At 45.2% G+C, this 14696-nt stretch overlaps 1 protein-coding gene across 5 annotated transcripts in view; it reads left to right on the forward strand.

Annotated features, from left to right (window-relative positions):
* The window catches only part of LOC310826723 (proprotein convertase subtilisin/kexin type 5-like), a 165458-nt gene that overhangs the window by 122897 nt on the left and 27865 nt on the right, over positions 1-14696 (forward strand). For all 5 annotated transcript variants that reach the window (XM_083701929.1, XM_083701932.1, XM_083701931.1 and 2 more), the window contains one exon: positions 10500-10603. In XM_083701929.1, the coding sequence (XP_083558055.1) occupies positions 10500-10603 (104 nt within the window). The remainder of the gene's footprint in view (positions 1-10499; positions 10604-14696) is intronic.

Here is a 14696-nt window from a genome sequence, read left to right on the forward strand (position 1 = left end):
GATAGCCAGTAGAATATTTTTTAGCACTGGTGTTACATTCTGGTGGTTGTCTGTCCCCACCAACTGTTTACCTGCAGCATTTTGCACAAGCTGGAGCTTCCCACCCAGGCGCAAGGGTGGCCCCACATGGAGCACACTGCGATAATCAGCTCTTGAAGTTACAAATGCATGAATCGCCATGGCCAAGAATTGCCATAGTAGCTCTAGCTGGTGAGAAGGATTGATCCAGGAGACTCTCAAAAGAACGGCAGCAAAAAGTACAGTAAATGCCTGAATTTGCAAACCTGACAGAACCCCCCCCCCTTTTTTTTTTGAGAAAATTGGTCACAGCACTGCTAGGCCCTTAGTTCATATGCTGCTCATGCCTACTTCAAATGTCGGGTGAAATATAGTTATTTAAATTAAGAAATTTAAGTTGCATATCTAGTAATTTAAATAGTAAGTAAGTAGTTAATATTGGAGAAATTAATCAAAATATATTTGTTAATTAATATTAGGTACAGTAATTTAAAACATGACTGTTGAGTATGCAGGAGATTAGTAGGCACCACAGTGTCCTCTAGTGACAGCAAGACTTAACAACAACTCAGGTACACACTGTGACAAGGGGGACCCTGGAGAAGCTAGAGGAGCCTGGCTGTACACCGCAGTTCTTAAATAAGGACCAAAACAGAATGGCCACCACAGTGGAAATTTTTGAAAAATAGGACTCTCTCTTGTACTTTCACCAAAAGGAAAAGTTATAGGTCTCTGTTCTGTGCTATGTACTGCCAAATGCAATCTATGTTGCAGTAGTGAGATTTGTTTCAGAGTTGTCTTGCTCAGAGTTTTTTAATCCATGCCTTTTTGCAGCTATGGTAATTGGAACACTGTATTTTAAAATGTTTGTGAATTTGCACACATTATGTTTGTTCCGATTTATTGCCATATGAGAAGTTACGTTATGCAATCAAGAGTGTTAATTTGTTTTTCATTTCTTGATTTTTTTGGTCAAAGGGAAAGATCACAAACCAGCTCATTCCCATAAGTGTTTTTTCTCCCCTTGTGTTGGGCACTGTCAGGGAACTGCCATCGGAAGGACAGGTGGTGGACAGGCTCCAGGAGAATAGGAGAGACTCTGCAGCAGAAGAAGGAACCAGCAGGGGGAGTGCAGGAGTTACAGCGGAGGGGAGGCTCTGGGATACTTCTAGTGAGAATAGTGAAGAGGGAACAAGACCCCCCTTAGGAACTCCCACCCTTCGCCGGAAACTGTCACGCAGAGAGTCACGAAGGCGCATGTCCGTCAAACAGCTTTTATGTTGGCGTAAGTTCCGTAGACGCCCACTGTCAGATTCAACCAGCGACTGACGGAGCCATGCTTTGGGGGCTCCGTTAGTGCCTCGGTTTGGATGACCAGCCAAACCCCAGAGGGATCAAGCTTTTACGCACAAGCAGCTCATTATCCCATCACAGCAATCTGACAGTCTCTGAAAGCAGCTTGTGCAAGCAGAGGGCATCATGAGTGAACCAGCAGGAACCGGAGCAGCTGGAGCGGGAGCAGGTCCAAGCTTGGAAGAAAGGTACAGGGCGTTGGAGGTCCAGCTCGCGCTGCAAACGGCGAGGCTTGAGGAGAGGAGGGCTCAAGATGCGGATAAGGGGAAAACCACCCCACTTGCCAGAAGGGTGCCTGGATTGGTGCAGAAATTTGGGGGGGGATCCCAGGAACTATCAAGCCTTTAGGACAGAGATGCAATATGCTCTCAATCTACTGTTTGATGACTTCCCCGATGAGAACTCTAGAGTGGCGTACGTGATTGGCCATCTAGAGGGAGGGGCGAAGGACTGGGTTCGGCCCCTGATGGCAGCCAATAATGAAATCTTAAAGGACACAATGAAGTTTTTTCGCGCCATGGACTTGATGTTTTCCAGCGAGATTGAGCAGGGGGTGGTGCGCAGGCAGTTAATGGCGTGTAAACAGGGGAGCTGATCTGTACGTGAGTACTGGACTGAGTTCACCATGCTGATTCATAGACTGGGGTGGGACCTTGCTAGTGAACCTATTCAAATGCTGTTTGAAGAAGGTCTCTCTCCGGCAGTGAAAGATGAACTTTCCCGGGCGCCTAGGGCGGAGTCTATGGATCAGCTGACTAAATCAGCGCTGTCCATAGGAGCACGCCAGGAAGCTAGAGCTATGGAAAAGTGGGAAGGAAAGGGGGAACGTTGGAAGGACTTCCGCATTCCAGAGATTCCGGAGCAGCCTTTCCCGCCAGCAGAGCCGATGGAACTTGGAACAGCGCGCGCGCGCGCAGTTTCAAACACCAGTGAAGGGCGGAAGAAGGAGGGAAAGAGCGGCAAGAGATGTTATCTCTGCCAACAGCCAGGTCACTTTGCCAGAGTCTGTCCGCAAAGGAAGGAATGGCAAGGGATGGCGGGAACTGTTGGGGGGAAGGAGGAGGAAGAAATCAAGGAGCAAGTAAAAGCCAACGCCTGGCTGCCAACATCAGGGCACAGCAGCCAGGCCAGGGAGTAGTGAACGTGCCCACGCCGGAACCTCCAAGACCAGCGCTTGTGATAGAGGTGTTGCTGGAACTGGCAAACGGACACCCACTAAAGATAAAAGCGCTATTGGATTCAGGTAGCTCATGTAATTTCATGAGTAAGGAGTTTGCAGCCGAACACCAGATACAGACTATCCCATTAAGTAAGCCTTTGCAGGTTACCACGATTGATGGGAGGGAGCTGTTGGGAGGAGAAGTGAGCCAACAGACTGTACCAATGATAATGAGGGTGGCACGACACACAGAACTGATAGCGTTTAATGTAGCCACCTTGGGAGGAGCTCCTATTATCTTGGGAATGAGCTGGCTGGCACTACACGATCCGCTAGTAGGCTGGCATCAGAGAGTGGTTTCCTTTGGATCAGCACATTGCCTAGAACACTGCAAGGAGAGAGAGGCTCAGGCAGGGGCCAGGGCCACTCTAGCAGGGATGGAAGTGATGGACAAGGGGAAGGTGCCACCACAATACGCTGACTTGATTGACGTATTCAGCGAAAAAGAAGCAGATAAACTGCCCCCGCACAGACCCTTTGACTGTCAAATTACCTTACTCCCAGGAGCACAATTGCCAGTGGGCAAGCTGTATGCAATGTCAGACAGTGAGATGCAGGAGTTAAGGGAGTTCATTGACAAGAATCTCAAGCGAGGTTTCATCAGAGAGTCACGAGCGGTGGGGGGCAGCCCAGTGTTCTTTGTGGACAAAAAAAACACGGGTAAACCCAGGCTTGTATGTGATTTCAGGGCCCTAAATGCAGTGTCAGAACCAGTGACTTTCCCTATGCCTAGAATTGATGACATTCTGACACGGGTGAGAAAAGGGAAAATTTTTACCAAGCTGGACCTTAGGGGGGCATATAACTTGATACGTGTGAGAAAGGGGGATGAGTGGAAGACCACTATGTTCACCCCCTTGGGGGCTTTTGAGTACCTGGTTATGCCTTTCGGATTACAAGCGGGCTCCGCCTGTTTTCAGTCATTCATGAATCACGTCCTGGGGCCATTGCTCTACAAGAACTGCGTAGCGTTCTTAGATGACGTCCTGGTGTACTCAGAGAATGAGGAGCAGCATGTGCGAGATGTAAGAGAGGTACTGAGCAAACTGCGAGAAAACCGGCTGTGGGTGAAACTGGAGAAGTGTCAGTTTCATACCAGGGAGGTGGAATTCCTGGGGTACCGGTTGTCTGACAAGGGATTGGCCATGGATCCCAGCAAGGTTCAAGCGGTACTGGAATGGAAAACATCAAAGACCAAGAAGGACGTGCAAAGGTTCCTGGGCTTCGGAAACTTCTATAGGAAGTTCATCAAAAACTTTGCCCATTTAACAGCGCCCATCACGGATTGTCTTAGTAGCAAAAAGAAATTTGTTTGGATGGAAGAAGCACAGCGGGCGTTCGAACGCCTAAAGCAGGCATTTGCGTCGGAAGAGCAACTTCTGCACGTGGATCTACAACAACCAATGAGAGTGGAGACTGACGTGTCAGACCGAGCGGTGGGGGCCGTGCTTCTCCAGCCGGGAAAAGATACGTCTGAATGGAGACCGTGTGCATTCTTCTCGCGGAAGTTGAACAAATCCGAGAGGAACTACACAGTATACGACCGAGAACTGCTCGCCATTCATGAAGCATTCCGGAAATGGCGGCACTTGCTGATTGGGGCGCAGCACAAGGTTCAAGTCCGAACTGACCACAAAAATCTGGAATACTGGAGAACAGCCCGAGTGCTGAACCAGAGACAAGTGCGATGGGCCCAGGAGTTCTCCAAGTTCCACTTTGAGATTCGTTACGTGCCAGGCTCCGAGAACGTGAGGGCGGACGCTCTTTCCAGGAAACCTGAGTACTTAAAGGGGGAGGGAGCGCCTGAGGCAAGGCATGTAATCCCTGAAGACCGCTGGGTGTGTGGGGCGGCATTGGTGGGGCAGAGGGAACTGATAGAGGGTACTGAGAACGATGAATACGCCCAAGAGAAACTCAGAGAACTCAGGAGGACAGAGGAGAACACAGGGGGGTTTGAAGAAAAGAACGGGGCGTTGTATTACAAAGGGGCACTGTACATACCCGATGGGGAACTGAGGGGCAGAGTACTCAAGCAGTTGCATGACAGCCCCACAGCGGGACATTTTGGACAGCACAAAACCATGTGGTTGGTTACCAGAGAGTTTTGGTGGCCCAAGGTGAGGGAGGACGTACGGGAATATGTCAGGGGTTGCGACAGGTGCCAGCGAGCGAAAGGAGAGAGGGTGGCGCCAGCGGGGCTATTACAACCCTTACCCACGCCAGAAAGGCCATAGGAGGCAGTATCCATAGATTTTATGACGGACCTGCCAAAATCCAAAGGCAAAACAGCTGTCATGGTGGTGGTAGATCTATTAACCAAAATGTGTCATTTTATAGCTTGTTCACATGCGGTCACAGCGGAGGAAACCGCCAAGTTGTTTGTAGAACATATTTTCAGGTTGCATGGCGCCCCCTTGAGGGTGGTCAGTGACAGAGGGAAACAATTTACTTCCAGGTTCTGGAGGAAACTTATGAGCTTACTGCACGTAGAACTCAATTTCTCTACTGCCCGGCACCCAGAAACAAATGGGCAAGCGGAAAGGGCAAACGGGATTTTACAACAATACCTGAGGTGTTATGTAAAAGACAGAGAAAATGATTGGGTAGATAAGTTACCTCTAGCAGAATTTGCCTACAACAACGCGGAGAACGTGTCCACAGGGATGAGTCCTTTTCTGGCAAATTATGGGTGTCATCCCCGGGCATTCCCAGGAGAGGGAGGGGAGAGGTGGAGCGTGCCGGCGGCGGAACATTTTTTTGAAGAGATGGAAGCGATCCACCATCAGCTTCAACTTAACTTAGAGAAAGCCAAGGAAGAATATAAGAAGCAAGCAGACAGAAATAGGAGGGAAGGTGAAACTATAAGGGTGGGAGACCGGGTGTGGTTGTCCACCCAAGGACTACCGTTCAAGGGCGGGAGTAAGAAATTGAGACCCAAAAGATTGGGACCCTTTGAGGTCATACAGCAGGTCAACCCAGTAGCATTCAAACTCAGACTGCCCAGTCACATGAAATTACACCCAGTATTTCACAGGTCATTACTGTCGCCGTACCGAGAGGGACGTGAGTGGGGGGAGCGTGAGAGAGAGGCCACCCAAACGCCCGTGATAGAAGAGAGAGAATGCGACATGAACGTGGCAGGAATCATTGATTCCAGGTGGAAGGGGAATCAGGTGGAATATCTGGTAGAATGGGAGGGGGAAGTAGAGTCAGAAAACACTTGGGTACCAGCAGAGGTAGTCAATGACGAGGTTTTAATAGAAACATTTCATCAGCGTTTCCCAAAAAAACCGCAACCCGTGGCACGATTTAGAAGGGAACACTTTGGGACCACCGATGAGGAAGGAGAGTTTGAAGGGTTCCCAGAGTCAGGGGTGGGTGAGGAAGCCGTCTCCGACGAAGAAGAGGAAGACGGGGAGAGAGACGGTACGCCGTGGCTAGAAGTGTTTGAATCCTCGGACGATGAGGAGAGCTCCTTCAGGGGCTTTCCGCCCTCACCGCCAGTGGGAGAGGAGGCGGGGGGGTGAAGGGGGCCCTGGGGGGGGAGGTGGATGTCAGGGAACTGCCATCGGAAGGACAGGTGGTGGACAGGCTCCAGGAGAATAGGAGAGACTCTGCAGCAGAAGAAGGAACCAGCAGGGGGAGTGCAGGAGTTACAGCGGAGGGGAGGCTCTGGGATACTTCTAGTGAGAATAGTGAAGAGGGAACAAAACCCCCCTTAGGAACTCCCACCCTTCGCCGGAAACTGTCACGCAGAGAGTCACGAAGGCGCATGTCCGTCAAACAGCTTTTATGTTGGCGTAAGTTCCGTAGACGCCCACTGTCAGATTCTACCAGCAACTGACGGAGCCATGCTTTGGGGGCTCCGTTAGTGCCTCGGTTTGGATGACCAGCCAAACCCCAGAGGGATCAAGCTTTTACGCACAAGCAGCTCATTATCCCATCACAGGCACATTGCAGGTATATTTAATAAGAGCATTCACTAGCGAAATTATGTTAAATAGTGGGTAGACATAGCAGACGACGCAGCGATTTCTCCAAAGCAGCTCTTTATTTGTAAGCTGGAACAGAACTGAACAGCAAACAGCTCAGCCGGCCTGCTTTTATAGGCAGCCGGCTGTCAACATTGTAGCAAGAACAACCCAGCGTTTCCCGCCTAAATTAACTGACGTGAACCTGAGTGAAAACTATATACACGCTACTCCTGGTGGCCAGGGTGAGAACTTCAATACATAACACCCCTCCCCACCGAGATAAGGCATTAGTTACAATCATAGTGGTTCCATTACATACAGCAATACCCTTATTGGTTTCAGTAAGGCACATAAGCATATTAATTGACCCTATTTACCATACAGCTTTACATGTGCAGTTTGTCCAGTGAACATAGTCTTTTAAATATGGGCTACTGACCTTGCGGATTTCCTGGGCGGATTTCCTGGGCGGAGAGTTCAGCAGCTTCCGAGGCCACGGCCTCCTCAATGGCTTTCTGCAGTGTGAGGTCTGGCTTGGCAGACGGATGTCCCGGACCCCGCAGATGATTTGATCCATCAGGGCATCGTCTAAGTCTTGGAACTTGCAGTGCATTGCAGCCTGTCGGAGGGCGGTGGTGTAGTTGTCAATTGACTCCCCCCTGCCTGGTTCTGGTGGTAGAACGCATGGTGGGCAGCAATCTTGGACGGCTTTGGCACGTAGCGGTTGCGGAGCTTCTCTTGAATTGTGTCCCACGGCTCTGCCTGGAAAGCTAGAGGTGCAACCAATGCTCAGGCCATTGTGAACACTTTGGGGCCACAAAGGCTGAGGAAGAGGCCCCGCTTATGCTCCTGTGATACTTCTGTCAGCTCATTTGCTCGGACGTAGCAGTCAAACCGAGCGAGGTAGCAGTCCCATGATTCAGAGGCTGGGGCAAACGGTGGTAGAGGCATGAGTGAAGCCATGGTTCCGATGCCGACGTGGAGGGCGATGGATGGAACACAGTGCTCTAGCCAGAACGGTCAGCTCTGAATTGGTTCTGCTCTGTGATTTCGCTCAGTGTTTCAGCTCCGTGATTCAGCTCATCTCAGAGGGTGGCCGCATCAGGCTGTGCTCTGTTGTCCATCGATCCCACCTTCGTCACCAGTGTTAAATAGTGGGTAGACATAGCAGACAACGCAGCGATTTCTCCAAAGCAGCTCTTTATTTGTAAGCTGGAACAGAACTGAACTGCAAACAGCTCAGCCGGCCTGCTTTTATAGGCAGCCGGCTGTCAACATTGTAGCAACAACAACCCAGGGTTTCCCGCCCAAATTAACTGACGTGGACCGGAGTGAAAACTATATACACGATACTCCTGGTGGCCAGGGTGAGAACTTCAATACATAACAAATTATTGATTGGATCGGGTTTAATACCACATAGGAAAGAGAAAATATTTTATTAAAATCCTGCATTTGAACACATAAACATTGTTGGTCAAAGTGAGGCCTATGCTTTAATTTTTGGCATTTGTGTTGCTAGTTTGTAGCAATAAAATATAATTTTATATATTTAAAGCAATAAGTCATATTTCCTATGTACAGTGGTACCTCGAGTTACAGACGCTTCAGGTTACAGACTCCGCTAACCTAGAAATAGTACCTTGGGTTAAGAACTTTGCTTCAGGATGAGAACAGAAATCACACGCCGGCGGCGCAGCGCCAGCATGAGGCCCCATTAGCTAAAGTGGTGCTTCAGGTTAAGAACAGTTTCAGGTTAAGAACAGACCTCCGGAACAAATTAAGTACTTAACCCGAGGTCCCACTGTATTTTATTGCAACATCTCCCCTGGAAATTATTAACATCATAATTCATATTCATGGCCTCATTCTGTTTCCAGTCTGAACCTGGCAGAGAGTGGGAGCCCCCATCAATGAGTGTAGAAGAACTGGTGGAATCAATGTACTTTTGTTGCCCAGGGGAATCCTAGTTTTACACAAAGGCTTTAATGTTTGCATTAATTTTGGCATGTGCATTGATTCCTCATACTTCCATTTCTAGTTCCCTGAATCTGAAGTTTATCATCTTGATTGTATGCATATAGCTAAAAGCGAAGTGGCACACTCTCCTCAGCAGCAACACAAAGCACTTATTTCTCCTGACCAAGTTGAATTTTGAAAATCTCACAGATTTAATCTACAACAGAAAATAACGAATGGCAATGCTTGCTTTTTTATAAAATATCTACACATCCAATGTTTCAAAAAGCTAAACTCTTTGTCAGACCATGTTGTCTGGAATATATTAAAACGGATTAGGAAAATTACAAATTCAGCACTGTAGTTTGAATAGCAGGCGCATAAAGTTATACTTCTTTTGTGTCTTCCCAGAATATTCACAGTTCCACCTTTTTGAAAGTTTGATGATTTGGGGAATGTTTCCAAGCCACTTTTATTTGTATTAATGGGAACATGAGAGCATTTATGCACCAACAAATAGTCAAGCAGTTATAGATAGAAATTTGGCAGGCAATGATGAGTACTTGAGCTTTCATTTCCTACTTTTATTTTGTTTAATTTCCATATTTGTGAAATCAAGCATTATTTGAATCTTCTATGGTACATTTTATTGTTTAGTTGTAGGATTGGAATGCATATAATATTACCATTATTATTAAAAAATATTTGCGGAATTGCATGTGAAGTATAGTAGAAAATCTTTATGTGTTTTATTTTAAAGTGTCCAACAGCTGCATTTGTCCCAGTGCTATAGGTTAATTCCGTTGTAGGAAGAATATGGATTCTGTTCAAAATTGAGCTGGACAAAAAACCCTTTTGAATTATCTGTGGGAATTGGATGGTTATTTTACCTGACAACTTAATCTCATCCATATTACTGTTTCATTTCTTTTTACTGCTCAGATGCTTCTAGAGACTGGATTTTTTTTTTCAATCCTTGTGGGTTTTTTGGTGGGTGATCGACACATTGATGTACTAACATGAAAGTCAAGGATAACCTGGACATGAACTGTACTGATTGCTGCTAATTCAAATGTATTAGCAGACTCAGCAAAGGAAAAGGGCAGCAAGACTAGCAGAAGTTGCTCACAATTCCACTGCTAACAGAAACCACAGTTAGACCTGAAAGCAAACATAAGTTGCCTATTATTTCAGTGCTCTTGGACAGATAAGTAGTCTTACCATTTAGACACTACAGAGTTAAGCATTCTATAAATTGTTTAAATAAATAAAAGAAACAATTATTTTCTTCTGTTACAGTTTTTCTAGAGAGTGGTTTAATGAAGCCACAAGCCTCTGGAGCCATGCTATTCACTTTAGATGGGAGCAAAGGTCAGGGTGCAGGCAAATCTTGCACCAGTCTGGAACACTGTAATGTGGTGGCAGTGAGGCCGACATAGCCCCTACTGCTCTCTGTCCCCAGAATGCCCCAGAATGGGATTTTCTGCAGACTCCACATCAGCAGTGTGACACTGGCGTCGCTTTCTGGTCAGGGGATGGGGAGATCATTAAGTTGTCCTCCAAGACATCAGCAAGTGGTTGATGGGGAAAGTAGTTTAGGAACCACTGGTAGATGATATAGATAGATGATAGATAGATAGATAGATAGATAGATAGATAGATAGATAGATAGATGAGAGAGAGAGAGAGAGAGAGATGATAGATAGATAGATAGATAGATAGATGATAGACAGACAGACAGACAGACAGACAGACAGATGTTCTTCCTCTAACTATGAACCACTTCATGCTTGTAAAAACTTTTCTGCCCTGAAAATTATGAAGATTGAAATTTACTGCAGTCTTTTAACGTTGTATATTGGCTGGAATACATTGAGAAAGGTTTCTGTCCTTTGCTTTGAGACACCCCCTCCCTCTCCTCCTTGGGCTTTTCTTATTTTTTTGTTGTAAAATGACTGTTCACTGTCTTTCCCTAGTCGACTACTGACATGGAGAGATATACAGCATATCATTGTAAGGACTTCACGGGCAGGGCATCTGATTGCTAATGACTGGAAAACCAATGGGGCTGGTTACAAGGGTGAGTATTCCCTTCCTATTTATCATTGCAGACCCTTTTTTCCACCTTCCAAAAGAGAAAAATCTCATACACTTTGCCTGCCAGTTAGAGCTATTCTATTTTGATTAATAAGATAAACAAGACCATGAGGTCAAACATTTGGGAAGTCTGCCTCCTTGTGGCTTTACCAGCCACTTGTATCATGTAGCTATGCCATATGCAAGTTAGAGGAAACCTGATTGGAACAGTTAATATAGGTTGATTTTGGAGGCAAAAATGCTCTTCAGCTAACTCCTAGACTGGGAAGCCTAAATGTGATTTTTTAAGCCTGATGTTTAGCATAGTATTTACAACATTATGATTTTTTGAAAGTAGTGATCAAAACAACCCTTACCTAGAAGTAAGTTCCTTGAAATCAGTTAGACGTATTTCTATATTATAAATTTAGGATCATGGTTTAAAGCAGGGATAGGGAACCTGTGGCTGCCCAGATGTTGGACTCCAGCTGCCCTCAGCCGTGGCCACTGCGGGCAATGGACAGGAATTATGAGAGTTGGGGTCCAACAACTTCTGGAGAAGTTCTCCATCTCTAGTACAAAGGAAGCTAACCAACACATAGTTCCAAGTTCAAGTGCACCAACAAACTTCAAGATGTAAACTATTAGCTGTATGCCACCTTTGTGCCAAAATAATAAATGACATCATTTACCACATTTGCAGAAAGTTGTTTGTTTTTTAATGGTAGTCCTGGGAAAAATATTTGCCAATACAATATTTCTAAGCTTATAAGATATTTCCTTTATGCAGATTGTATGGATATTTAATTTCTGAATAACAAAAAGGCATATGCAGTAATTTAAGAAGGAAATATGACCCTTTCACCTTTGGTTCCTGAAAACAATAAAACTAAAATGGGCTGCATGCACGTGGTGGGTGACGTCAGGCAAAAAAGGGGGTGGAGCAATAGACGGGACTCTTACCATTGCCTGGTGGACTACAGTCCAGCCATGCAAACGTCCTCTATCCAGGCAAGCAGCAGGCATTTCCGGACACATTCCAGCCCGCTAAAAATAGGCCAGGAAGGTGCAAAGCATGGCCAATTGGGGAATGGCCTAGGGAAGAGACATGGCCGAGGGAATGTCCTGGGGGCTGGATAGAGAGGCCACGAGGGCCACATTTGCTCCCCAGGGCTGAGGTTCCCCACCCCAGATGTATGTCATCAGGCAAGACTTGCCAGCTACTTTTCTCTGAGCATATTTTTTCATCTGTGCCCTATCTTGGCTCGGTATCATAAGCACAAAAATATATAAAATGGCAGGGCCGGAGGAAAGTACACTGCCATATTATGTGGGATATTGAGGCACTATTTTCATGTGGGATTCATTCACATGCTGGCAGATTCAGATTGCCCAAAGTTGATTTAGAGTTCTTGGAACAATAACACCCTCCCCCCCAAAAAAGGACCCAATCAGACCTTTTGCAATAGGGGAATTGACTGGAAAATGCACCGTAAAGAGTGAAGTAACAATTGCTTAGCACAGCATCATATAACCCTGCAAACAAATGAGAATGAATGTTCAAAAAACAGCCGATGTTGTCTAACCAAGCAAACTTCGTGCAAACATATCAGGATGAATAAATAGGTTGTCAGGAATCAACCAAATTCTTTGCAGCACATTTTGTTTTCTGTATGTGCTCATACATGCTAATATCTAGAATACTATTTTTGTCATGTTTTCTGCCATAGTGGCAATAATTTATGAAATCTATTGTATTTTACAGTATTTGTCAATATGTATATATGTGAAACATTGCAATATTCATATGCACTTGCAGTAATTCTGTGTCTTTTATTTTAAGCTGCTTTTGGGAGCCATCTGGTATATGTCAACCATATTTTAGGGTGGGGTTCACACACACACACACACACACACACACACACACACACACACACACACCTCACTGCCTGATTAATGCCATAGATGAAGGGATACCAAGAACAGAATGTGACCTAACAAAATTGTTCTATAACCTCATGTTGGATTTGGAAAAGGGGAAAAACTAAATGGCCCCCATAACTGTGGAATTGAGGAATCAACTTTAACCCAAATAAAAAGAATAGTTTTAAGTAAATTAGTTTGGCAATGAAAGCTGAGCAATGGTTCCAATAAAACTGTAGCTCTCTCTAAACCTCTTGTTAGTTTTGGATCAAGGAAAAGCAAATGATTTAGATTAAATAACAATATCCAACTTTGAATTTGATGTGAGGGGGGGAGAATTGCACACTGCTGTTGGCAAGAATGGATCGGTACTTTACTATTGCACATGGCAATATTTCGTGTAATATTTCACTATTGTCCTCAACTACAGCCAAGAATAACAATTAAATGCCTGTTTTTCATAGAATGAATTACTCTGATCAGACTGAGTTTCTTGTAGAAATGTACCATCATTCTCTTGATGGCTGAAACATATTTCTTCCATGACATGTTCTTACTAAGGCTTATTTGAGAAATTAAGGAAGCAAGCTTCTAAAACTGATTTAAGCTGCAATCCTAGCCCCACCTGCCTTGGAGTAAGCACCATTGAATTCAGTAGGACTAACTATGAGTAGACATGATTACTCTTGGTTACACCTTCCTAGGGATTCTATAGAACACTGTGGAACACTTCTGGGAAAACAAGTTTAGGATTTCACTGTAACACAGGATGCGGGAGAACTGCCTTTTTCTGTGAAAAATGAATAAGAAGCAAGTAGGGAAAATGAAAGAATGCCTTTCTTTTGAAAAGGGAAATCAGAGGAGTAAAACAGCAAAAACCTGAAGGACTCAAACTCAACAAAGAGTCAATGAGAGCTGGCACCTGAAAGTGGGTCAGCATGGCTTTTCAGTGGGCTGATTAACTTGCTTGCATGGCAACGCTGTGCCTCAGAGCCCTTGCTCCTACCGATTTCAAGCCAGAAAACAGATGGAAAGAACTAGAAATGCACCCATTGCTCCCCACAGTAATGGGAGATAAATGAGTGTGTGGGTGTATGTCTTTATATTTGCTCCAGCTATGCGTGTTGGAGAATGGGCTGCTAGTATTCACTATGACTATTTAGCAAACAGTGTTTTTAAATTCCCATCAGCCAAATGAATTCTAAGTATTCATTTTTTCAGCTCAGAAAACTACATTTTTCTTTTCTGCTTGAGATCTGGCTTATTTATAGTGTGCTTTAATAGAAACAGAAAGCTTAATAGACTGTAGTGTGTCCTGCAAGGCTCCTTTTCAACCTGCTACTTCACCTCATACAACTTTTCGAATAATTAATAAAAGCTCACTCTCTTGCAAAAACAAGGGAACATCCCTTTTCTGTCCTTTCTTTGTAGGCCTCAGAACTATTGATCTCTATCTGCTATAGCTTACAACCCTAGGAGCTAGGTCCCAGGGGCCCTGCATGCTGTGGTTCACACAACATTTTAAATGTGGGGGCCAGGCACCCACAAAGCGCAGCACAGCTGGGCATGCACGCCATGGGGCATACACACACAACATCACCAGGCCCCGCTATGTGCACCCGCTATGTCACCATACTCTGCTATGTGCACGAGGGACGTCAGCACACCAGGTGTGTGATGACATGGCACACATGCCCCACATGCCCCGTGGTGTGCACACACACACCGTTGACATCACACAGCAGTCTTTTCTACATCAGGCAAAGACCTGTTTGTTTAGAGGTCATAGACTTTTCAACATAACTTTAGCTGATGTTAACTGCTGATTGGTTGAGTTTTTATTATCTATCCAGGATGACAGTTTTGTGTTTAGCTGTTTTATGTGTAATTTTAATATTGTGTGCTACTCTGGCAACCCTTTTGCTGAAGAAAAGTCATACAAATAAATAAATTAGCAGTAATGGTAATCACAGTATTACAGCTATTATCCCATGGGGATTCAGTGAATCCCTTGTGTAGGAATAACCCAAGCAAGACTAGGGTCCCTTCTCGGATTAAATACTATAGTCTAAATATATAGATTTAAATATTTAAATCTATAGATTTGCCAAAACCACTGGAGTTACACCTCCCAGCACATCTTCAAAGTTTCCTAAAGATCCTGTAACCCACCA

Source organism: Podarcis gaigeae (assembly GCF_964106915.1).
Source record: "Podarcis gaigeae genome assembly, chromosome: 11".
In the NCBI taxonomy this organism is placed as follows: Eukaryota; Metazoa; Chordata; class Lepidosauria; order Squamata; family Lacertidae; genus Podarcis; species Podarcis gaigeae.